The 23,924-nt window shown below is 45.1% G+C and overlaps 2 protein-coding genes across 13 annotated transcripts in view; one reads left to right on the top strand and one right to left on the bottom strand.

The window, feature by feature from the left end:
- Nucleotides 1–10,256, bottom strand: part of DDX31 (DEAD-box helicase 31) — a 52,523-nt gene extending 42,267 nt beyond the window's left edge. For 2 of the 8 annotated variants that reach the window (XM_037399228.1, XM_037399229.1), the window contains exons 1-11: nt 10,000–10,256; nt 8,181–8,434; nt 7,911–7,986; nt 7,390–7,433; nt 6,866–6,936; nt 6,209–6,273; nt 5,325–5,369; nt 3,753–3,794; nt 1,979–2,043; nt 1,037–1,156; nt 545–681 (exon numbers count right to left, since the gene is read on the bottom strand). In XM_037399228.1, the coding sequence (XP_037255125.1) occupies nt 545–681; nt 1,037–1,156; nt 1,979–2,043; nt 3,753–3,794; nt 5,325–5,369; nt 6,209–6,273; nt 6,866–6,936; nt 7,390–7,433; nt 7,911–7,986; nt 8,181–8,434; nt 10,000–10,074 (994 nt within the window). In that variant the 5' untranslated portion in view covers nt 10,075–10,256. The remainder of the gene's footprint in view (nt 1–544; nt 682–1,036; nt 1,157–1,978; nt 2,044–3,752; nt 3,795–5,324; nt 5,370–6,208; nt 6,274–6,865; nt 6,937–7,389; nt 7,434–7,910; nt 7,987–8,180; nt 8,435–9,999) is intronic. The other 6 variants (XR_005106084.1, XM_037399230.1, XM_037399223.1 and 3 more) reach the window with 6 other exon arrangements.
- An 88-nt stretch (nt 10,257–10,344) lies between these two features.
- GTF3C4 (general transcription factor IIIC subunit 4) lies at nt 10,345–23,403 on the top strand. Of its 5 annotated transcripts, none has more exons than XR_005106146.1 (7): nt 10,345–10,694; nt 11,509–13,329; nt 15,161–15,291; nt 16,252–16,340; nt 17,427–17,879; nt 19,495–19,599; nt 19,854–23,403. XR_005106146.1 is itself a non-coding variant. In XM_037400022.1 (5 exons), the coding sequence occupies exons 1-5, from the start codon at nt 10,362–10,364 to the stop codon at nt 17,489–17,491; spliced, it is 2,439 nt and encodes an 812-aa protein (XP_037255919.1). In that variant the 5' UTR covers nt 10,345–10,361; the 3' UTR covers nt 17,492–23,401. The 5 variants fall into 5 exon arrangements, 1 of the variants encoding a protein (XP_037255919.1); XR_005106148.1 differs by having other exon boundaries at nt 17,427–19,599; nt 19,854–20,016; nt 22,889–23,401; XR_005106147.1 differs by having other exon boundaries at nt 17,427–19,599; nt 19,858–23,401.
- The last annotated feature ends 521 nt before the right edge of the window (nt 23,404–23,924 follow it).

Raw genomic sequence — 23,924 nt, 5'->3', positions numbered from 1 at the left:
CTTAGTTGCTGTGGACTCCACCAAAAGCATGACAAGACACTACTTCAGCCAGCTGTGGTATTTTACATTGCATAAACGTCTTGACCAGATGAAAACCAGAACTGCAAAACGCTGTCTGCGTGTGGGGAAAACACCCCAGATCTTCTACCAAGAGTGCAGGACTCATGAGACCTGGCTCAATTCCTGCCTTAGCAACTGACTTCTTGTCTGATACTGAGCAAGTCACAGCTGTCTTGTCCTGTCGTTAGCTTTTTGCTTTAATTCTGTATTTGTAAAGCAAACAAACAAATCAGTGCTTCCCAGGTTCATGACGACTTTGCTCTGGAATTTGAGAGACGGATGTAAGGACCATGTAAGCATATACCCTGACAGAAACTGCAGTAACAAAGGACAAGTGTCATAAGCCCAAAGAAATCAATAGGCATTATTCTATTTCTGCAGAGGGCTTCAGACTGAGCTGTACTATAATCAGACTCAACCAACTATTTTGCAGTTGCCTGTGCATTATTCAGCTAAAAAAAGACACTATCTGTCTGTAACCTACCTTCTGTGAGGGTGGCTGAGAGCAGGACATTCTGACGTGTGTCTCTCCCAGCATTTAAAGCATTGAGTATCACAGCTACATCCTTCTCAAAGCCCAGGTCCAGGATCCTACAAAACCAGCAGAGGTGATGAAAGATGCTGCAGGAAGGAATGATGAGGAAATCTTAATACAGAGCCAATTAGGAACAGGGGAAGGGCTAGCACCGATCAGATCTTTGGTCCATCTAGCTTCATGTTTCATCTTCAACTTTTGCCAGGGTCAGATGTGTCAGAGAACACTGAGAGAATCTCTGAAATGAATAACTGTACAATAAACTGTCCAAAGCAAACATTTCTTCCTAATTCCAGGCATCTGGTGCTTGGCTGAGGCCACCAAGCATAAATGGTTTGAGACTGCATGTGTGCTCTCTCTTATTTTGTTAAAAATATTTAGTGAATTACGTTGCAGAGGGTATCATAATTATTTTCCATATCTGAACATTTGGAAGTTTACCTGTCTGCTTCATCAATAATCAGCCACTGAGTGCGTCGGAAATGAATACATTCTGTGGACTTGATGTGATCAACCAGGCGACCAGGAGTTGAAATGAGGATATTTATCCCTTTACGTAATCTATTTAGATTAAAACAAAAAAACACACAAAAAAAGGAAAGTGAAAAAAGAAAAAAAAACCAAAAAAGAAAAGAAAACAAAACATACAGGTTAGCAGTAACTCTGGAATAGAACCCAGAGACAGGAACTGGAAACTACAGAAAAAAATAGTCATGTCCACGTAAAATTAGCAGAGGCAGTACTTTCTCACTGATTAAAACTGAAATTTCTTGCACAGCTAAATTTTATCCTTGATCATCACTGACACTCAGAGGCATACTCAGTGATAAGGATGGGTGGAAAAAATATCAATAATTAAAAATAATAAATAAATCTACACACCGAAGCTAGGTTTTCTTTTCTAATTGAGTACTTTTTTTAGTCAAGAGTAAACTTCTTGTGTATGTCTGCATATAGAGAAACGAAAATTCCATTTTGGATTACCAGCTTACAATTCAATTCTTGAAAAGGGAAAAGAAAGAGATTTTTAACACCAGGAAATCTCTTTTCCAGAAAGCAATTTCCCCCATAACAAATACTGTAGACTGCACTCGGCAGTAAGCAAATACAGGTGTTTGTCAGAAAAGGCAAAAAAAAATACTGACACAAGAGATCATCTTCTCAGAAGGCTCATCAACATTTTAGAAATAGATCCAACTGGGGGAAGTGAATACTTCCTGCTGACCCAGTCACTGTGTCTGGGTAAGATCCAGGGGGATCACAGCTTGATCCCAACTCACAATCCTCTCTCCCAGTAAGAAAAGCACTCTAAAGAAGAGTAACAGATAAAAACGCTATAGAGCAGAAGAACCCAAAACACAATTTAGGAAGTTGGCTTCCTACCTGGCTTTTTCAGATTTTCTCTTTTCTCCCCCCATTAGCACTCCAGGCACAATCCAGGCAAATGGCTACAGAAAGGAAAACAAAGACCAATATAGATTCTTCCTAATAAAAAGAGAGAGCCTAATCCAAAAATAATGTTTCCTGGCAAAAAGAGAAAAGAGTGGAGCTGACAGCAGCGTGCATCTGATTTGATCTCTCAGATACAGTCTACATGCACTCTCTCACCCACAGCTACATATCAATGGCACCTTTAGTTCTAGCCAAGTAACTTGCTTCCCACATCGTCTACAAGACACAATGCAATCATTTTTGCACCACTTCCAATCACCGAGTAGTATTTCTTTTCCTTCTCCCCATGGAGCCTAAATGTTCAAAGACAAGCTACAATGCTATTTCTTTATCTTGCCTTTAAGCAGTATCTTCCTGTGGCCAAGGAAAATTTAAGAAAAACACAGGACCTATGAAGTTTATATATATGTACACAGACCTACGTGCAGGCAGTCACCATGTCTGTGAACATTAAATGTCAGCCTCATTGATATTGGCAGGAGCTTATGCCGCTTACTTCAATGAGGTCCGATCCTTCATTGAATCCAATATTGCTCAATATTTACAGGGGAGATAATCAAAGCATGGTAGTGCCACTGCCTCACTCAAGAGGAAACGCAGGACAGAAGCAGAGCACAGCTTGTGGGGATTGCACAAATGTGTGACTGGTAAATAGGCTTAAGTTTCCATGGGTCACTGCTTGCCAGAAACGCTCCAACAACATAGTTTCTACAAAAAGACTTTCTTTTTAAGGTTGAAAATAAGGAAGATGCCTAAGCAAGATCCAGGCAATACAACCTAAAAGTTGGCATTGGAGTAATTGTGTCAGGAGCAGCTCAACTTGCCTTTTTCTCTCCCCGTAATTACACAATCACATTACACCCTCCAGCTGTCCAGCCCTTCCAAGGTCCAGTCTGACCACGATCTAAATCTCCTATTTTGGGTCACTATGACAGTTTACACTAGACTTGACGGTTACTACGCATTATATGTAACAAAGAAAAATTAAAGGGGGTCAAGTCCAGACTTCATCCTTTGAAGTCTACTTGTAATAACTTCTAATTACTATGGAAGACAACTGAAGCACTTGAAACCTCAGCATGACACAACAAAATCTTACTGGGCAATTGCAGCACTTAAAGACTTGGAAAGTGCCTTATTATTTCAAGGAAAAAAAAAAGAAAAGGGAGTGGGAATATGGATCACAAACAATTCAGATTCCTTTTAATTGAAGCAGAGCATCTTACTAGATGGGCTAGAAGGTAAGCACCATCATTTAATGATTTTCAAAGCCTTCGAGTTTCTCCAGCCATTCCATTGCCAAAGCGGTTCACTAAGTTCTACTCTCCATCTGAAACCCATCTGTCTAGTATTAGCTTCAGTAAAAGGGTACTTGTCATGTGAGAGTTTCCATTCATAACTCAGACTGAAACAACTGCAGGTACTTCTAAACACAAAACGCTGTGAAAATCAACTACGCGTGTTTATGAAAACATGCAACTAGGGTGCCATAATTAATCATTTAATTGTTCACGTAATAGTTTAAAACATGCCACAGGGAAATCACACACTTAAAGGCCAACAGATTTATCTTTAAGGACCACACATCTTGCCAGATGCTGGATTTCTTTAAACATCCAGTTGAATTCACAGGAATTGAAGTCGCTTAGCATCTTACAGCAAGAGGCTCAAAGAATAAGAAGAACACAAAGCACCGAATTCTTACCTTAAGTAGTTTCTGCATTATATCAAAACTTTGGAGTGCAAGCTATGGAAATCAACAAAAGAAAGTGAGCTCTGAAACAGTCCCTGGACTATAAAGATGGACTACAAGCCCCTTTGGCTCAAAAATCTGTAAGCTAATCCAGTTACGTATATCATCAGAGTTCTAAATATGTCCTTAATTTTTCTTCTAGAAGCTGCTTATTATTTTATTCTCTTGCATAATCCTTCTTTTATTACATTTGGACCTGTTCAAAAACCTCTCTATTGGTTCAGCTCCACAAGCCAGCTCTCAGGACAACAGAGACTTCTGCTGGCTTCTGTGAATGCCCCAGGGAGAAAACAAGCTAAAGGCACAGAAGATTTAGCTCTGCTGGAAAAGTAAAAAGGAAAATGGCGTAATTTCTGGAAGAAAACCACTATGAAAAGGGAATGCAGTTCAGAGGTTAGTTATCTTCTGGCAGTCAGGGCAGACCACATTATTCCCTCACTTGACCCGCAGAGTGACCATACCACTGGACCTTTACACCTCTTGGTTTCCCAGTCAGAGCAGAAGTGGTACGCACCACGCTTCCAAACCTAAATGCCCAGTCAGTGGGAAGCATTTAGCTCCTGGGTTTCACGTGTTGCCGACAGCCATTTCTGCTGTGGCAAGACTGAGAAGGCAAATGGGGCCACCCCAACTCACTCACAGGAGTCTGTGAGCAGGCCTTAGTTATGGGAGTAAAGTGTTTTAAATGCTCAGACTACATGTGCTATATACTACTACTTGCCAAGCTCTCAAGAAAGGTCGTTGCTTTCAATACAAAGTAAAAGTAATACCAACTGTAATTACAAATTATCTTCGTAAGTAGTCTCAATGGAAGCCCTTTAAACATGCTCACAAGCATGTTTCCTACGTGCTTAGTATTCATACAGCATCCTAGAGAGGCAGTAAGTTTGCTGCTGTAAAAATGTTAATAGCTTCAGAGCTTTCTCCTTTCACGGAACCAAGCTGAGATATTGCACTGCAGGTTGCATAAAATATTGTGCCCCAAACTAGATACCTGCAATCAATTCTCCCCATGGAAGTTATTATCATTTGACATACAAAAAAAACCACCCAACCCAGTTGATAAATCTCCTCTGAAATCACCTTTGCAATTGCAAATAATACAAATCAAATAGAAGAGTTCAGCGGAGAAACCAGCTCTTGGAAGCCTCATCTTCAGCATTCACTTATGAATTTGAAAAAAGGCCTTTAAAAATGAAATGGTTGTATAAACCTACACATTTACAAAGCTATTTCATTGGTTTTACTTACTTCTCTGTGTGAGCTAGGGTTTCTCCAGTCTTCACAATTATTTCCAACTGCATGAGGAAAATTTAAGAGATTCCTTCCTCCTTACTTTGGTATGGTGCTGAACAGGAACAACAACTCACCTCCAGAGAGCAAATGCCTTTTCTGTGAGGGCAGGATCTCAGCAAAAGGACAATGTTTCCTAAGACAGTCCCTGGTGGACCTACACCTACACACTAAAGATCAGTGTTCAAACACTCAGATTCAGACAGAATCAAAAGAAAAAAGGTCACCTACCTCTCTTGTTGGGACTAATATGAGTGCGTAAGGCCCATCACTGCGCTGCAAACAAAGAAGACGAGGTCCACTAAGAAGAACGTAGCAGTGATAATCAGAGCACTTTCCACATCTAACTGCTATTAGCCAACAAAGCGAATTCTGAATTTAGTACAAGTATGTACACAGTTTGGGGTACTCACCCCATAGCTTTTAAAAAAAATCAACAGTCTTTCAAATACCAATAGCACACTGCCTTCTCTTTCCTGCTTGGAAACCTGCTCAGAGTCATACCCAACGTTTTATTCCATATGTGTATTGTTTCACTCTTGTATTTCCAAGATGCAGAAATATTCTCATGTTTGATACACAGCAACAATCTGTAGGTAGTAGCTGCAGAAAGTAACAACCCAGGATAGGCTGGAAACATTTCAACCCATATGGAAAGTCAGGATGACCTCTTTCCATAAAATGCACAAGAGATGACAGAACTGCAGCTGCATTTTCTGGTCAACCAGATGATGCAAATTGGGAGCAACCATCAAATCTCACTCCATGTCAAAGATTAGAAACTTATTACTCCTAAAGACATGGCAGTAACCTTTGTTTTCAGTTCTCCCAGACCATTGCCTCTTTGGCACTCCACCTTCTCCAAACTTGACAATTTAGCCTATTTACAATTCAGCCTACTGCATGAAGTAATGGGGAATGTGTAATTTGTTCTTCTGTCACCTGTATCTCAAGGTACAGGAGAATCACATAAGCCATATGCACAAATAAAAGGGGAAGAGCCTGCTTGATCTTTGTATCAAGAAGAGACACTGATGACTACAAGATTAAAGCTGTATTTTATTTTTATTAATCTTAATATCAAAGGCAAATATATTTAATTCTGTTGCACCTACCTTTATTTTGGATTCCATTCCTTGCAAAGACTGCACAAGTGGAATCCCATAGGCAAGAGTTTTACCTTTTTAAAAGGGAGAAAATGAGAAGACTCTCCATCAAAAAAAACCCCGTGGCAGTTATGGCACTCCAGCAAATTAAAGAACCATTCATTCCACCATTCCTAAGCAGAGGTCAAAGTCTGGAAAAGTTTTAATTAAGCAGAAAGTGTCCAGAACTGAAGACTGACGGGCAATTCAGCAAAGGGTTAAATTAAACAAAAGACAGGTGGTGATATCCCACTAAGACCTATCTAAACAAATATCCCCACCCACCCAAGAAAACCAGACATCCAGACATAGTTTGCTGTAGAGCAAGCATGTCAATTTGTGTGGTAAGAGCTTGTGCTGCTGAGCTCTGCTGGCCTCCTGGCTCTGCAGCCCCAGCACGAGCTTGGAATAGGCCCCCACACAACGGCTGACAGCTGCATATCAATGTTCAGTCCCCCCACTGCGCTACTACTGAAGTTTGCACAGCATCTGTGTCACAGCAGTCCCACGCCAGGCACCCCAGCCTGTCATTTTTATGAGCTGTACTGGGAATGTGAGGTTTTGATTCTGTATTTGGGATCCGGGTTAATACGCCCTAGGGAAGGAGACTGGCATTTAAATACTGACCTGAACCAGTCTGAGATCTCACTAGAGCATCTTTGCCTTGCAGGAGCACAGGAATTGTTTGCTTCTGAACACTGCGTAACAAACGGAACGGGTTAGGAAATACAAATGCAACACAGGACAGAATCCTAAAGTTTGAACATACAGTGACTGTTTCAAAGCTGTTTACCCCAAATTCCATGCATTCATCTCTGCTGTGAAGCTACATCAGAGGAGATGATTTCTAAGGAAAGCCACTAGATAGGCATCAGATGTGATAAACTGAAAAAATTTTATGTTTTATGATTCAAGTCTCAAATTAGAACACAGGACTCCAAGCTTCCGTCTTCAGCTGTGACAACTGACTTTGCTGTGTAACTTACAAGTTACTTCTCATCCCAAATTTTGAAAGCAACCGACCCTGTGGCAAATGCAACAGCTTAACAGGTACTGTGGTCTTCACAAACCAATTACATATAATGAAACAATCACAGATCATTGGCTTTAAGGGGTAGCAAAGTGCATGGGTTTTATGTCAATTTGCTTACCTGGTCATGCTACTTATCTTTAGGACTGTGTTTATTGTGGAGATCTAGAGAGATAATAAAGAGCAGTAAATAGGTTTCATTGTCAAACTGTTCCTTTTGTAACTTCTTGTAGTGCAAGACGGAGCAAACACCAGAAGACTGATGCTTGTTCTCTGCACTACTGGTTCAGAACAACAGGATATAAAAGTTCCCATGTTCTCAAAACACTTCTTAGTTAATTAGAATTACACCATTGTGGTACATCACAAAATATCAGACTTGTTCCAATACTACACTCCTGAATAGTTTTCTGTGGTTCTTTGGTATTACAGCTGCAAACAGTGAAGGGTGCTGAGTCAGTGCGTTTAGGGATGGGTCAGGCCACCAGCCAGCGCACTGAGCTAAGAGACTGCAGTAAAATCAGGCAAAGTACTGGCAAGCCTGTCCAAGCCATCATGAATAAAGGTGCATCTCTCAGCTCTCTAACCTGCTCCCCACCCAAAAATGCATGTTTCAAAGCGCACAGCCTTCCAGCCACTCACCAGATGCGGATGGAGGTCCAACTGGCTAAAAGAATCCTTAGTGAAAACATTTTCTTGCACTTGCCGCACTGCTTTTCTGAGTTAGGGGAAACAAACCACACCAAAACAAAGCACACGGTGAGTTTAAAATTATACGACAGTATTCTATGTAAACAGCAATGAAACTAGGTGTACCCAGCAACTGCTTTGCCCAAGCAAGGGCAAGAATTCAAGACACTGAATTTCAAGGCATTGAAAGGGTTTTTTTTTCCTCCCATTTGTCTAAATTACCTGTGAACTTCTGGGATCTCAGGGTTGTTTTTGAACAGGCTGGACGTCTTAATGGAAGGTTTGCTTTTCTGGCTTTTATTTCGCTTGTCAGTCAACTGCTTCTTAGGAAGAGATTTCTGTGAGGAACTTTCCTTCTCCCTGATGTCAGCTTCTACAGGACATTTCTGGAAGGCGCTTACTGATGGCTTACATTTCCGTTTCAAAGGTGGGTTTCCATGCGGTGACTGGAGCTTTCTTTTCAGAGTGGTAGACTGCTTTAACATTAACAAACCAGACAGCAAGAATTAATTAACGACTGAGAATTAACAACATGATATCACGTTCAGCACAAACATCAGCCCACAGATAGAGCCCTTATTTTTGGAATCCCCTACCCCATGACTGAAGAAACTAAGTTTGAATTTTTGCAGCTATGTAGTTGCTGCTCTTAACAGATTCACCACTGCACCTGAGACCTCTGAACTACAAAGGGAAATCTGAAGTCACATCTAGTGCTCATCTCTAAAGGCTTTCATCTAGCTTCTCCAGTAACTGAGCAGAACATACTTTAAAAACCTATCTCAAAAGCTCTGCAAATCTCCTGATTACATTAAAGCCATCCCCGTAGGCTTCTTTCTTCTGTGGGCTGGAGGGGTGGCCCGTACTTCACTCCAATTTAGGCTTCTGCCAACTTGCAGCATTTCTGAGCTCTTTATTTCGTCTTCTGCAGCAATCAGTTTACTTTACTGATATCCCAATCATCTTAAGCTAAACTTTTGCTCTTCCCATATCCCTCCAGGGATAGTGAAAAAGAAAACTAACTTTCTTTGGTCCCCAAAGCTCTTCAGTGTCCCCCAGCCTTTTTTCAATGAAATTGTTTTTCCAGACCCAACTGCAAAACTCCTAAAACATGTGAAATGCCAGCACAACCCTGCCCCGTTTTTGTCCTCTCTCTCTTCTGCGCTCCTACTTGCACACTCTGATTTTCTGTGCCCTCCTGAGAACCACACCGCTTCCAAGCTCTGTAGCTTTTTTCACTTGTTTCTGTGCATTTCTGGAAATCAATTCAGTATCGGAAAAATGACAGTGGTCATTTTGAAACCAGGTCATAATATAACCAGGGTAAATCCTGGCAAACGCTTACCTCTCACATACTTTTGCACAATATTTTATGAACTATTTACAAATCAAGAATAACCAAAACAACCCTAAATCCCTGCAGCAATAATTTTATGACTACAAATGTTTAGTTAACTTACTCTTGTTCTCCTTTCCTCAAACACGGGAAAGTAAAGCTGTCGTCCCTGGGATTCACAGCATCCCTCTGAGTAGCAGCTCTCCCCACACGACCCCCCCACCCCACCCCCATTTCCAGCCTCCCCTAGAGGCAGCCCCCTCCCTCGGAAGGCACGGGGGGGCGCAGGGCCCCCCGCAGCACACAGAAGCGCAGCCCAGCCCAGCTGCCACCCCGCCCCCAGCTCGCCCCTCACAGCCATCACCGCGGGGGCGCAGGCCCCTACGCAGGTACCGGGCCCATCTCGGGGGGAGCCGAAACAAAGTCTCCATTTAATAACTTTTCGCAGGCTGGCTCCCCCCGCCCCGCTGAGCACGGACCCCCCGGGCCAGCCCCCGGCCCGTGCCCCCCCCCCAGGCCCCGGCCCCGGCCCGTCTCGCCCCCCCCCGCCCCAGGCCCCGGCCCGTGCCTCCCCCCCCAGGCCCCGGCCCCGGCCCGTGTCCCCCCCGAGGCCCAGAGCCGCGGTCCCGGCCCGAGGCGGCTCCCCGGCTCCCGGCAGAGGGCCGGCCGTGAGGGCTGGGCTGACCCGGCCCGGCCCGCACCTACCCGGCTGGCGGCAGCGGGCCCGCGTTCCCGCGGCGCCGAGCGCAGGTTGAGCAGCAGCGGCCCGGCCGCCGCCATGGCCCCCCGCCGCCTCCCGCAGGGCCCCGGGGCCGCCCCTCGGGCCGGGCCCAGCCCGTGAGGGCGGAAGGGAGGCGGAGGGGCCCCCTCGCACGAGCACGGCTGTTGGCCCGGGGCCCCCGCTGCAGGGACCCGGCGAGGGGGGTCCCGACCCTTCCGGCCGCGGCGCCGGGCCCGCGGGGCGGCGCAGGCAGCGGCGGGGCAGCCCCGCCGGGGCGGCCGGGGGCTTCGGCGCGGCGGCGGCGCATGCGCGGGGCGGCCCGAGCGGCCCGAGCGGCGGCGGCAAGATGGCGGCGGCGGAGCGCGGGGGCAGCCCCTCACTGGCGGCGGGGGAGGAGGAGCCGCCGCTGGGGCTCGACTCGCTGGTGGAGGAGGCGGCGGCGGCGGCGCCCAGCGCCGGGTTCCGGCTGACGGCGGTGCGGCGGGAGCCGGCGGTGCGGCTGCAGCACGGCGTCAGCGGGCTGGAGCCGCTGGCCTGGTCGGAGGACCACCGGGTGTCGGTGAGCACGGCCCGCAGCATCGCCGTGCTGGAGCAGCTCAGCGACGTGCACAGCGGCGGGCAGGAGATGGTCATCCACCGCACGGCCGTGCCCGCCCCCGCCGCCGCATGCCTCCTCAAGGTGAGCGGCCCGGTACGGCCCGGCCCCCCGCGGCGGCAGGGACCGGCAGGCCCCGGTGCCCCCGATCCGCGCCCCCGGGCGGTGGGACAGCTGCGGGCCCCCCCGCGCACAGCCGACCGCAGCGCGGGCAGCACTTGCTGCCTCGGTGGGTCTGGAAGTGAAATGCCCAGCGGCAGCCCCGGAGTGCCGGGGTGGGACGTATCCCGGCACCCAGCGGATTTCAGGGATCCTGAAGCATACCGGGTTTCCTAAGGATCGCTCGGGATCCAGTACTCCGAGGACAAAGATTCCAAAGTAGAAATCTTTCCTGGTTTGCTCCCTAAGCAGAAAGATTTTTGCAGCAGGGGCTGCTTTGGGCTTCAGGGGTGCAGCTGACATTTTAACGCTGCATAGCACGGAGGGGCAACAGGTCTGGGTGAACATCTCATTAAATAATAATTCTGTTGTTGCAGATCTGAATTTTTTCCCCCCAGACCATGCTGAGAATATGGAATAACTTGAGCTGCAACAGAGTGCTTCGCAGTTTGAGTGTTATGCCATGTACACGCTTGGAACAGACACATGAAAACGGGCTCGCTGATTCAGCAGACAAAAGATTCAATAGCTGACAGTCAAAACTATCCAGATTCAAGCCAACAGTGAAGCTCAAGTCTTTAAGAGCGATGTTAATTAACCATTGGATAGTGTGATACAGGTGCTGATAGGGGATGCTCTGTTTCAAATGGGAGTTAATTCCAGGGAAGTCAATTCCAGGGAAGTCTTCCTAAAACAAAGTTCTACAATTGCTTTAAAAGTTCTTTTTGTTATCTTTTAGGTTGGTCCAAAAAAGGAGGTAGCCGAATGTAAGGAGAAGTTTGCAAGTTCAGTGGATCCGACGGTTAGCCAAACTTTTATGCTGGATCGAGTATTCAATCCCGAGGGGAAGTCGCTGCCGCCTATGCGAGGATTCAAGTATTCCAGCTGGTCACCGCTGGGCTGCGACGCAAATGGAAGGTGCCTGCTTGCCGCTTTAACCATGGACAATCGACTGACCATCCACGCAAACCTCAACAGGCTGCAGTGGGTGCAGCTGGTGGACCTGACAGAAATCTATGGGGAGCGTCTGTGTGAAGCCAGTTACAAACTTTCTAAGGCTGACACTCCCAGGGGAGAACTAGGAGACTTCTCGGAATTTCAGCGGCGGCACAGCATGCAGACTCCAGTGCGCATGGAGTGGTCAGGCATTTGCACCACTCAGCAGGTTAAACACAACAATGAATGCCGGGATGTCGGTAGCGTGCTCTTAGCAGTACTCTTTGAAAACGGTAACATTGCCATTTGGCAGTTCCAGCTTCCATTTCTGGGTAAGGAATCAATTACTTCTTGCAATACCATAGAGTCTGGAATAAATTCCCCAAGCGTGTTGTCTTGGTGGGAATATGAACATAACAACCGAAAGATGAGCGGACTTATTGTAGGGAGCGCTTTTGGACCGGTTAAGATCCTTCCTGTCAATCTAAAAGCAGTCAAAGGCTACTTTACACTGAGACAACCCGTAGTCTTATGGCAAGAAATGGACCAGTTACCCGTGCATAGTATCAAATGTATTCCTCTTTACCACCCCTACCAGAAATGTAGTTGCAGCTTGGTGGTGGCTGCAAGAGGAGCTTACGTGTTTTGGTGTCTCCTGTTGATATCCAAAGCTGGTCTGAATGTCCATAATTCCCACGTGACAGGGCTTCATGCGTTGCCGATTGTGTCTATGACTGCGGATAAACAGAACGGCACAGTGTATACGTGCTCCAGTGACGGGAAGGTAAGGCAGCTGATTCCAATATTCACAGACGTTGCTTTAAAGTTTGAGCACCAGCTGATTAAGCTCTCGGAAGTGTTTGGCTCTGTCAGGACTCACGGAATAGCCGTTAGCCCGTGCGGTGCGTACTTGGCAGTTATCACGACAGAGGGCATGACTAACGGTTTGCACCCAGTTAACAAAAACTACCAAGTGCAGTTTGTAACCCTTAAGACTTTTGAGGAGGCAGCTGCGCAGCTCTTGGAATCTTCTGTTCAGAACCTTTTCCGGCAAGTGGACTTGACCGATCTTGTACGCTGGAAAATTTTGAAGGATAAACATATTCCTCAATTCTTACAGGAAGCGCTGGATAAAAAGATTGAGAGCTGTGGTTCTACTTACTTCTGGCGGTTTAAGCTATTTCTCCTAAGGATTTTGTACCAGTCGATGCAGAAAGCTCCCTCAGAGGTCATGTGGAGGCCTTCACACGAGGATGCAAAAATCTTGATATCGGATTCCCCTGGGATGGGCAGCACTGAAGATGATCAAGAGGAAGGAACTTCCAAACAAGCCAGCAAGCAGAGCCTATGTGACACGGGCAAAGGTATGGACATAGATGACACTGCAGATGATTCTCTTCCTCAGTCAAGTGACATAGGAGGCCGTGAGCCAATGGAAGAAAAGCTCCTTGAGATACAGGCTCAAATTGAGGCAGTAGAAATGCATTTGACACGAGAACACATGAAACGGGTGTTGGGAGAAGTTTATCTACACACATGGATTACAGAAAACACCAGTATTCCCACCAGAGGAGTCTGTGACTTCTTAATGTCCGATGATGGCTATGATGACAGAACAGCACGCGTAAGTGCACCTCTATGCTCCGGGGGTTTGGTGTTACAAGTTTCTTCTTTCTCTCCCCTCTGTATCCTTAAATGAAAATACAACTTTGGGGTGGGAAAGAGAACCGCGATCATGTCATCCTTGCCAGTCAGCTTCTGTAGAGCATACAGCTTAAGGTGTCCTTCCTTGAAATGACGGAGTAGGAGGGAACATAAATACAGATCTTGAAATCTGGATCAGGGACAATAAAGAATGAGCATGCCTGAGTTTCTGCAGAAAAAGGGAGAGGACTGTGGCCATTCCGCTGCTGTTGGTCGGTTTAGAACATGTACTGATGGAGAGGGATGTTTGTTTAAATGGCTAAGCTCATTTAATCTCTCATCTCTCCCAAACTAAACTTAGGAGGTATTTCTTCTAGTCAGTTGTGTCTGCAGTTCTAATTTTAAGACTTGCAGTATCACTTCTTGAAGTATTTATAATTGAAAGTACTGGGACTGTTCAGGTGGTAGCTCAGGTCTTGTCATTACTCCGTGCACCTTCAGTGGACAGATCAGTTCCAGAGGTTTGGAAGGGGGTGGTGGTCAGGAGTTAAATCCAGTGATTCAGACCTTCATGCAGGGCTTCCAATTAACCAAGCTGACTGAACGTCTTTGTTATGACATACATGGCCTGAACCTTCAGGCATCCTTGCATTTATTCAACTACAATAAATAACCATAATTGAATGCTTGGCCGTGATAGGAACTCTTCCCACGCTTGCAGTACTCCCTACCAAAACAAAAGCATAACTGCAAGGACAGTATCCTGACTACTGCAACGTGTAGAGTAAGCATTTGTGGCAGGACATAAGGGATCAGTGAACCTTGCGCTGGGCAGTGAAGTTTTCGGGATATAGATGTCAGACAAAGGAAGCTTCAGCGGGAACACTACCATCAGCCTCTCCGCTCCTAAGGCGTGATGACAAGAATGTCTCAGACTGTATCTCTTTGTATGAGCAGAGGACAGGTCTTTTCAGTACCTAAGTCCTTAAATCACTTGAACTCTAAAAATCAACCTTTACGTTGCATCCAGAAAGACAGAGGAAGGAAGCACACTTCCATTACTGATGTCGTGTGGCCTCTGTGCTGGTCTTGGAAGCAAGCAGGCCACACGGTGTGGCCATCAGTAGTTCACTAGGAAAGTATTCTGGCAGAACTGTGTTTTTCTAGCATCCAGTTACTATGAATTGAAGGTTGGAGAAGTTGCTTTTTGTATCTTTTAAACAAGATTCTTCTTTTTATAGCTATTAAAAGCTGGCTTCCAGATTCTGGTTTACCTCTTCAGTTTGCTGTCACATTTTAAAGGTCCTTGGGATGTGTTTTATATCTATTGGAATGTCAAAGACAAATTTGATCACATCAGTGTTCTACTATAAGCATTATGTTTGCTCTAAGATGACTGCTGAAGAACACATCCAGGTAATTCGGAACAGGAGATCGTTTTTTAGCACATGCATTGTGAGAGGCATGAGAAAAAGCATTGCTGTAATGGTCAGTGGCATCCTCTAAAGTGGTGTGATACCAATTTCTTCAGTGCTTTTACAATTTGCCAGTAGCTTACCATAACACTATTGCTCATAAGTTCTGTATCCCTTTACTGCGGGACAGAAATCTTTAGGAGGTAACAATAAAATGATAATAAATTAATAACTATCAAGGTATTTATTTCTTACACTTTTATTTCTTGGAATTCGGTGAGCATAGATCTTTGCACCCTGTATCATATTCTGAAATCTCAGTATCCCAAGAATGTTTCCACCTTTCAGTAGGCAGCTGCCTTGCTGTGCACAATGCTGACTGCTGTGTATTCCCAGGTGCTGATTGGGCATATCTTAAAGAAAATGAACAAACAGACTTTTCCAGAGCACTGCAGCTTGTGTAAAGAGATCCTGCCGTTCACCGATCGCAAACAGGCGGTCTGCTCCAACGGACATATTTGGCTCAGGTAATTGGGTCTTAAAGAGTTTTTGCTGCCCTTTGGGTAATTTAACCATACTTAAATAGCTAACTTAAAACACTTCCTAGTGTTGGAGTAAAAAGTCACGAAGCATGTTTTATCCATGCTGCAGTTAATTGCGATTTTTGCTGGCAGTTAACTTGTAGACATTGTAGACTGGATTTGGTTCTCCTGCCAGTACACTGTTTTTTAAATAATAATTTTATCAAAAAATCAAATATAAACAGATATATCAAAATTTAAGATTTTGATCATTTTACCTTTTTTCCTTCAAGTAGGGGGAGGACGGGGGCAGGGAGAAAGTAGGTGAGGGGAAATAAAGCACAAGTCATCCTTTGGAACAGCACAGGAAGGAGGGTTTGTTTTAGCTACCAAAGCATTTGAAAACAAAGTAATTTAACAAAAGATTATTGGAAACAGCCACACTGAGAAATCAGACAAGATCTGGAACATCTAGAAAAGGAAATCTTCCAACATCAATGTGCTGAGTACATGGTGATTGTCCCTGCAGACTTGGCCAGTCAGTAGTCTGCCACAAAGAAAAACCTTTGCCTAACAGGTACTACATGCTAGCTTGGCTAAAGAGTCTGTGCACTTTAAAGACACTGTGGGTCTTCCCCTGTGCAGTGACTCTCAAGCTTTTCACCTCTTCTACTATATGCTAAAATTTTTTGGCCAACGCTGAAACTTTTTTTCAATGGTATTATTGATTTTTGGCCTTTTTCTTTTTTGTGACCATATGTAATTGGGTACGCTAGCACAGTTTCATTTACCTGAATTAATAAATTATTAATTTTCATGTTTAATGTGGTTCATTACTGCCCTTACTCTCAGAAAGCAAGGTCTGTTGGGAACAGAACCCAGCCTCCAGTCAGGGCCTAACAGCAGGTCGCAAAACAAAACAATAAAACCCCAAGCCTCTTGATAAAACTATTTGTCCTTTCACAGGTGCTTTCTAACGTACCAGTCCTGCCAGAGTTTGGTATACAGGAGGTGTTTGCTTCATGACAGCATTGCACGGCATCCAACCCCAGAAGGTAAACTGTTCCCATGGCCAAAAAGGGCAGGATTATGTAGTCTTAAGTTTTATCTGCAAAATGACTTGAATTAGTTTCACAGACCTTTCTCTTTGAGGCAGTTATCATGTGAAGTACCGGTACCCTGTGCTTCACGGAGTCCTGTTGTTGTCCATGCATTAGTGGCATACGTTAACTACAAAATAGTGACTGCAGAAGTTCATTTATAAATACTGCGTTTTTATAAATACTGCATTTTTAATGGGAGCTGGCAAAACACATAATCTGTGCTGGAGTGCTACAACGGTTCGTTTATATTCTGGTTGAATCTGTTAGCATCCAGATCTGCAGGAGCTGAAGGTCTTTGACATTCCATTTCGGTGCAGGCCGTATTGATCCAGCACAGGTTAAGAAACAGTTGGCACCTTGCTGGCTTCGGCCCCAGACCTGCCGTGAGTACGTCGTTCAGAGGCAATAATGGCAGGCGGCAGGGGCCAGTCAACCTTTTGGCTTTGCATTTTCAGAATGTGAGGAAGGACAAGCTGTGCAAGAAAATTTTTTCTTCCCAACCAGTACACTTTAAAAAACCCATGGTGTACTCTCTAACAGTTTGCCTTAAAGTGTAGGTGATACTTTTCCTCTCCCTATAGTATGTGGGTATTCCAGTCAGCACTAAGGATCAACTACACAGCTTAAACCTCTGTAGAGAGAGGCTGTAAACTTAATTTCCTTATATTGGAGAGGGACAAAGAAATGGGAACAAAGAACTCCATTATGCAGAAGATCTAATTTCAGTTAAGAAAATGAGAACACTACATTTTAGCATGGTGATGATATCTGAACAGCTACATAGGAAAAAAGAAATAAAATGAGTATGTAATGATATAGCATGCACTGTTTCACCTTAATTATGTCTCCTACTGAAGTGGAAGTTAAACTGGCATTACTTGAAAGTTCAAGGCAGGAATGGAGTTGGATTCCTCTGAATTCTTAGTTAATGCTGCATGGTGAACATATACAAACAGTCTCGGGGTTTGACCATCTCGGGCATCATTCCTGTGTTCATCTCTGCCCCCAGCTTTAAACAACTTGTTTTCTTATTTACAGATCCTGAATGGATCAAGAGGTTATTGCAAGGACCTTGCACGTTCTGTGATTCTCCTGTGTTCTAGAGAACAGCTATGTAAAGGTTGAAAGTATTTTCTCTACTGCATAAGCTCCCTTCAGTCTCAAAGGACACAGAGCACAGGAATACAGACTTTACTGGAGGGGGAAGACATCGTCCACGGCCCTGTAAATAGAACACCGGCGGTTCTAGAAACTTCTTAAGGCCAGAGCCCGTTCCATGCTCCAGAAACAGGAGTACATCTGCAAGAGCGAGTTTATAAAGCAGTATGGAAATGCACCCCGTTGAAGCATGAACAGCTGGACACGCTTCCTTGTACTGAAAAGGAACTGAAGTCTTAAGCACGCGGTGTGAGCTGTCCTTTCTGCCTGACAGCTGTGTGATTTCCCAAAAGCGGGCATGGGAACAGCGGAGCTGCCTCTTGAATGGTCTTGGTGGGTAGAGAAGGCTTCGGCTTGTAGTGCTCTCATTTGCTTTTTAATAAGCACTGGCACTTGCTGCAGAATGTTAAAACTATCAGAATAATTTGTGGTTCTACCTTCTTGCAGAGTGAAGCATCTGCCGGTTAGCCACAGGAAAGAAATTGGCCTTTATACTAGTTTCACTTAAAGTCTAGAAGAATAACTGCCTATTAACTGTTCTAACGGTATCGCAGTCAGAGGGGTAATACTGGCTGCCTGGGTCAAATATGGATCGTTAAGAAGAATTTTTATATGTAATAATTATTAAACTAATAGCAATTAGATTGAACACTAATATATATATATAATGTCCAATGCTCCTAAGTCTTCTGCCCCTCTTTCTTTTTCTGAACTGTTCTACTTCCTAGCTTTTGCCAACATATAAGCCTTTTGTTTCACTTAAGCCTCTACCAACAGGAATCATCTTTTCCAGTGTAAGTCGGTTACCAAAACCATGAGCCATTTCCCCTATCTTCAACTGAATGGAGAGTCTCCCTCCTACAGTAATGGTGTTTTACAGAATTTGACACCGAATTAATCACTCCCAGCTGACAGTTTCTCTTTCCATAATAACAGCCCAAACAAAGCATCCCAAACCCAAACACCACTATGGCTAACATGGTTTCCACAGGTGGTCGTGGGGTCTGGTGAATCTATTCTTGTATAACCCTGACGTTCTCATCAAGAAATTCAGAAATACGCCAGTGATGTAGCATGGCTGAGCCCAGAAATTTATTCTGCCTTCTAACTGTCCTATCAGAAAAAACATCTTTCTCTCTTTGGCATCTAGTTCCTCTGGGGAGCAGAAGAATCCTTTTCAACTTCCTATGCAGTGTTAGAGGAATAATACCTCCAAAATGTGTATAGTTACTTGGTACAGTTTGTCTTGTTAACTTGTCAAATAATCCAAAGTTTATGTATTTACGTTCTTCGGAGTACCAATCTAGACACTCAGATGTGTTGCCCTGTTTGTGATTCATGACACTTCTAATTGTGTGTGAAGTGCTATATAGCTATTTGAGAAATCAAGGAATTGTCCTGATGGTATCAGTCTCCAGCAATGCATGTGTGGGTTGGTGCTTACGCTTCCTTGATTCGATGACTATGCATATTTTCTTAACATTCCTTGATTTTTAGTAGGAGCAAATTTTTTTCAGCTAATGTTAAAACAAGTCAGCTGTCCTTACTATTCAGTGTTTCATGCATTAAGCATGATAGTGCTTTGGCAGAGAATAATATTAATATAGCAGCCTAGAACAGCAGAAGCACATTCATCTGTAAAATAATTAGCCTTGTTTGTAAATATCCTTGGAAGTGATACCATAATTGTATTAAAGAAATGTTTAGTTTTTTATTGCTGTGCATTGAAAATTGAAATTACTTCAGTGTATCTGCAAAGAAAGAAAATTTAGATCGTGATAGTATCTAGTAAAACAAACAGGAGCCTCGACACTCAACGCGTGCATAGTTTGGGGCCAGGTGCTGTACCTGGGGCAGCTTTTATCTTCTCATTCCCAGTGCTGATGGGGTTTGGGGGGGAACAGGACATCAATTTTCAGTAAGAGCTGAACAGAAGGTTTATTCACAGTGGTAGAGAAAACATTCTAAGTGGAAGCTGCAAGTCCTTGACCAGTTCACCAGTGAGAGATTCACCTGACTGCGGAAAAGCTGAGAGCGCGCTCCAGAACCACGTGTAAGTGCTTTTAAAAAAAGTCAGAGAACATTTCTTTGATACTGGCTTAGAAACCATAATGATATCCTGATCTGCTTTAAGTCTGGCTGACCAAAAGGATCAGCATGGTATCATTAGATTAATTCCTGGTGATTACTTCTAGCAGTTGTCTTGAATTTCCCTGGAATCAGTTTTAATGCTGTAGACGTGTAGAAGCTCTAGTACACCTAGCATTAATGTTGCAGCATTAATGTTTATTTTCCTTGTCTTTCAAGGCAGTAGATACTCAGTATACCATTGCCAGTTTATTTAACCTGATTTATGACTGCTGGGAGAATGGAATTTTAAAGCCAGTGATGCCTGTCGGCTTTGTCTGCATGCCAGTGGAGATCCTTTAGCACAAAGCTTTCACTCCTCACCCCGGCCCATTCACAACAGGTAAAGAGGTATTGTGATTTAATTTGTTTTTTAAACCATCACTGGTCCCTAAGTGCATCTTTAACCAGTATTGGCTTGAGTAGCATAGCGTGCCTCAGAGCAGTAACATTTAACCTGTGGCGCTGATCTTGCCTGACTTTCCTGCCCCGCTGGCAGCTAAGGTTCCTCTGGGAAGCCTTGTGTCTGTCCCTGGCTCGCGGCTTGCAGCTCTGGGGACACGGAGGTCAGTCCCGTTCCTGTTGGAGAACGGTAACGACCCAGGGGGCTGCAGCAGCCCTGCGATGCGTTATCCCTCACGTTGTCCTAAGAAACCGCTTGCTTCATACCACACGAGGAAGGCAGCAGGCGAGGGAGGTGCGAGCACGTGCTGCCAGAGCCTCGTGCTGTTTTGCCATTAACAGAGTTGACTTCTCAAACGAACACATCATGGAGCTATCCAATATTTAGGCCCAGGCTGTTCTGAGACACCAAGATAAGTATTCGAAGAGGAAATCCCACAAAATCAGAGTTTATTTCACTAAGTTTTTGCCCTGAGTTTTGCAAGATCATAATCAAGCGACTAGTTGAAGGCTCTCCTCAACTCCTTTGCCGTTTGGTGGTGAATGCCGTGGCTGTTTATGGTGCCTCATCTCCAGAGGAAGAATAATGCTCCAGCAGAGACTAAGCGGTTCTTGAAGTGCTGCTGCTTTTTTTTTTTAAAAAAAAAAAAAAAAAGATTGCGGTACTTGCTCTTGCATCTGAGAATTAATAAGCAGAGATGTTGTGTTCTGTGTCTGAAGCTAATGTGTCATTGTCCTTGATAAGTACCTTCTGATAGCTTTTAAGATTTGCTACTCGTGCTGATAACCAGTTTATCCCTCTTCCACTGGGATGAAGAAATCCAGGCCAGGCCAGGTTCAATAGGTACACGGAACAGCTCTGGACCGTACAGCTTCTGAGTGCCTTGGTGCTGGCTGCCGTTGTTTGAATGAAGGTGGAAGTTTGGGATCAGGAGGACTCTGTCTTGGGTCTCCAGACTACACCTCCTGCTCTGGAACTGGTGACAGTGGGACTCGTTGCTGCCTTTTACCTTAATTCAGCTGTGGGTTGGGGACTTCCATCATTCAATCATCCTTTCCTTTGCCGCGTTCCCCCATCCTATTAATCCTACTGTGTATTTCTAGAGAGAAAACACTACGGTTGCTAATACATACATACAGGCATTAAATACTTCCCCGATTTCCTTAAACTTACCAGGTTCTCCACTGGCTAATGTATCATCAGTGATTATGGGCAGCATAACAGCATTTATTCTATCCTCATTAAGGGTTTCTTGACATAAAAGAACTGAATGCAAACATTTATAGTCCTAGTTAAAGGCTAACAAATCACACTTGTACTGTTATGCCCTAAACTAACATTTACAGGAGACTTCTTTGTACAAGTTTTAATTTCTCAGGTACAGAGCCCACCGTTTACGATGTGCCCGGCTTGTGAAGCTGTGGGCAGCGTCGTGGGCACAGCTGCTGGGGTCTCAGTTGCCACCTACAGGTAACGACATCAGAGCCAGTGAGGCAGAGAGCCCATCCCTGCTCCTCCTCACCCTCACCATGGAGCAGGTCGGGGTTAATCGCTGAAGGTGCCACTCTTTGGGCAGCAGCTAAACTTGGTGCCTGAGACAGACTCGCGAGGCCAGTTAGATGTGTCGACCACCAGTTCTCTCCCAGGGGCAGGACGGTGGCTGCAGAAGAGGAAGTTGCCTCTTCGTTCTCTCTCGTCTGCCTTCCTGCGTGAGTGGGGCTGGGTACAGCGGCGATAGCCCCCCACGTGTCTGCCCCCTGCCATCAGTCAGGATCAAGTGCTTGTTGGCATTTTACAACCTAGTTCATGCCATTTATTGGATTCTTTCCAGCAGTCACCTTATAACAGCGTAGTTAGTAGCAGTTCAATACTTTAAACTTCAAGATCTGTTACATTGCAGAGCACTCATTCATATTTTTGCAGTGGGAAGGATGGGCAATAGCAGTCTTGGCTTCAAAGTGGTGGTAGTCACAGCAAAAGTCAGATTTATAATAAGCATTTAACTGGAAGAAGGTGTTTATGAGTTCTCAGTAAATAAAACGCAAAATGCTCACAGTAGTTATCGATACGTCTGTCCTCATCCCCCTCTTGTATTCCTTTTGAGGCTTTCTGCATCAGGCCTGTAAACTCAGAAATGACGCTGGTTATTGGAATTGCATCAAAAGGGGTGGGCTTTGGTCTTTAACCAGAACCGGGACAAATGCCTGTGCGGAGACGCCTGCCAGCTTACAGCTCCCTTGCACCACCTGCTTGGAAAGCTGCTTCTGTTCCCCTCCACCTGGGTAAACAAGGACAAGTCAAGCTTGGCTCTGTTCAGCTGGAGCCATGTCCTGCCTCTACAGCGTGCGGGAATCTTAACGAGATGGAGCTGAGCCTTCTCAGGGAAGTTCTTAATCCAGGATAGTTTTCTACAGCTCACAGAGGTTACTATGAATGTACCGCAGTGCTCACAGAGCTTTAGTTTTCACTTCTGACAGAGGAGGGCCTTGTGTACATACTCTCACTTTAATCTGTCTGTGCTAATCTTTGGCTGTATTCTGTTCTAACTCATACTTTACACTGGAGACGTTCCCAGACCCTTGGTGCCAGCTGGAATTTTCTTACTCTGTCGCTATTTTCAATGCTAACTCCGTTTTTAGCACCCTTTGTTCAAAAGACCTGGGGCACTGCTGCCCCGCCATAATCCGGGTGGCACCCTCGGGAGTGCCACAGCTGCCCGCGCGGGTGACAGTCCTCATTGCCGCAATGCAGTCGGCACACAGGGTATTTAGTAGCATTAACTACAGTGGAGTAATTCCCTGTGCTGTCCTAGGCTGCGGCTGAACCGACCCAAATGTGACTGCTGGGAGGACCTTTGTCCCAGGAGGACTCGCACGCTGCCGAGAGCCTCCAGCAGGAGTTACAGGGCTGTGCCAGCCCCGCGGTGTTATTTAACGTGGAGCTCGGAGGCCAGCCCTGGAAAGGGAAAACCCAAGAGCCGTCCAAATGGAAGTGTTCAGAGGAGAGTTTAATTGCTCCACGAATCTAGTTGATCTCTCTGTACTACTTTAATTCCGTTCTGGAGTGTCGTATCAGGCCAACCGTGCCGTTCCCAGGCTGAACAAAAAGCAAAGTTTAGTTTTATTCTTTAGTTTCTGGATTTTTCCTTTGAGACTTAGTTCATGGGAGGATCTGACAAAGTTGCTGTGAATATTGATGATGTCTATATGGCACATTTTGTAAACGTGAAGCAAACCTGGATGGATGTTTTGTATACTGCGACGGTAGCATTGTAATCCTGCTCCTTTTTTTATTCAAAATAAATAAATAAAATCCTTGTTTGTAACATCTGTATTTTAAGGGACTGAATTCCTGGGAGGGACAGGGGGTGCCGCGAGCTGAGACTGGCAAGAAAAAGCAGCGTGCTTAACTACCCAGCCCTTCAATGTAAGACTTCACACTTAAAAAAACAACTTGATAATAACAATCTTCCTGCGGCCGCTGTCACAGAACACGAGTGACAAAGCCCGGGCGAGAACCCTGAGCCTGATCGTGCCCTTCAGCCACACCACCATGCCCTTCTCGCCGGGGGTGGTTCAGCCCCTCTTTTCCCCAGCCTCACGAACCGCCGCGCTGCACCCCTCCAGCTCCAGAAAACAATCCTAAAGCACCGACTTTCTTCAACGGGAGGGGCCTGACAACACCTTTTCTTTTCTTCCGTAGAGTCAAACAATTCTTGTCGCACATAGATGAGAACGGCCTGGGAGCACCTGCTCGCAGAGGGGAATAGGCAGTTTGCTGCGTGCGCCGTGTAGGACAAGAGGCACCTTCCAGGTTCAGTTTTGGCAGCTGCGACGCAGACGGACGGT

This window comes from Falco rusticolus, chromosome 9, assembly GCF_015220075.1.
Source record: "Falco rusticolus isolate bFalRus1 chromosome 9, bFalRus1.pri, whole genome shotgun sequence".
Taxonomy (NCBI): Eukaryota; Metazoa; Chordata; class Aves; order Falconiformes; family Falconidae; genus Falco; species Falco rusticolus.
This window is presented reverse-complemented; position numbering and strand designations above follow the sequence as displayed.

Excerpts from the sequence above, each read along its gene's own strand:
- GTF3C4 (XM_037400022.1), top strand. The coding sequence starts at position 10,362 with ATGGCGGCGGCGGAGCGCGGGGGCAGCCCCTCACTGGCGGCGGGGGAG. Across the intron at positions 10,695-11,508 it reads CCGCCGCATGCCTCCTCAAG|GTTGGTCCAAAAAAGGAGGT; the intron begins GTGAGCGGCCCG and ends GTTATCTTTTAG. Across the intron at positions 13,330-15,160 it reads ATGATGACAGAACAGCACGC|GTGCTGATTGGGCATATCTT; the intron begins GTAAGTGCACCT and ends GTGTATTCCCAG.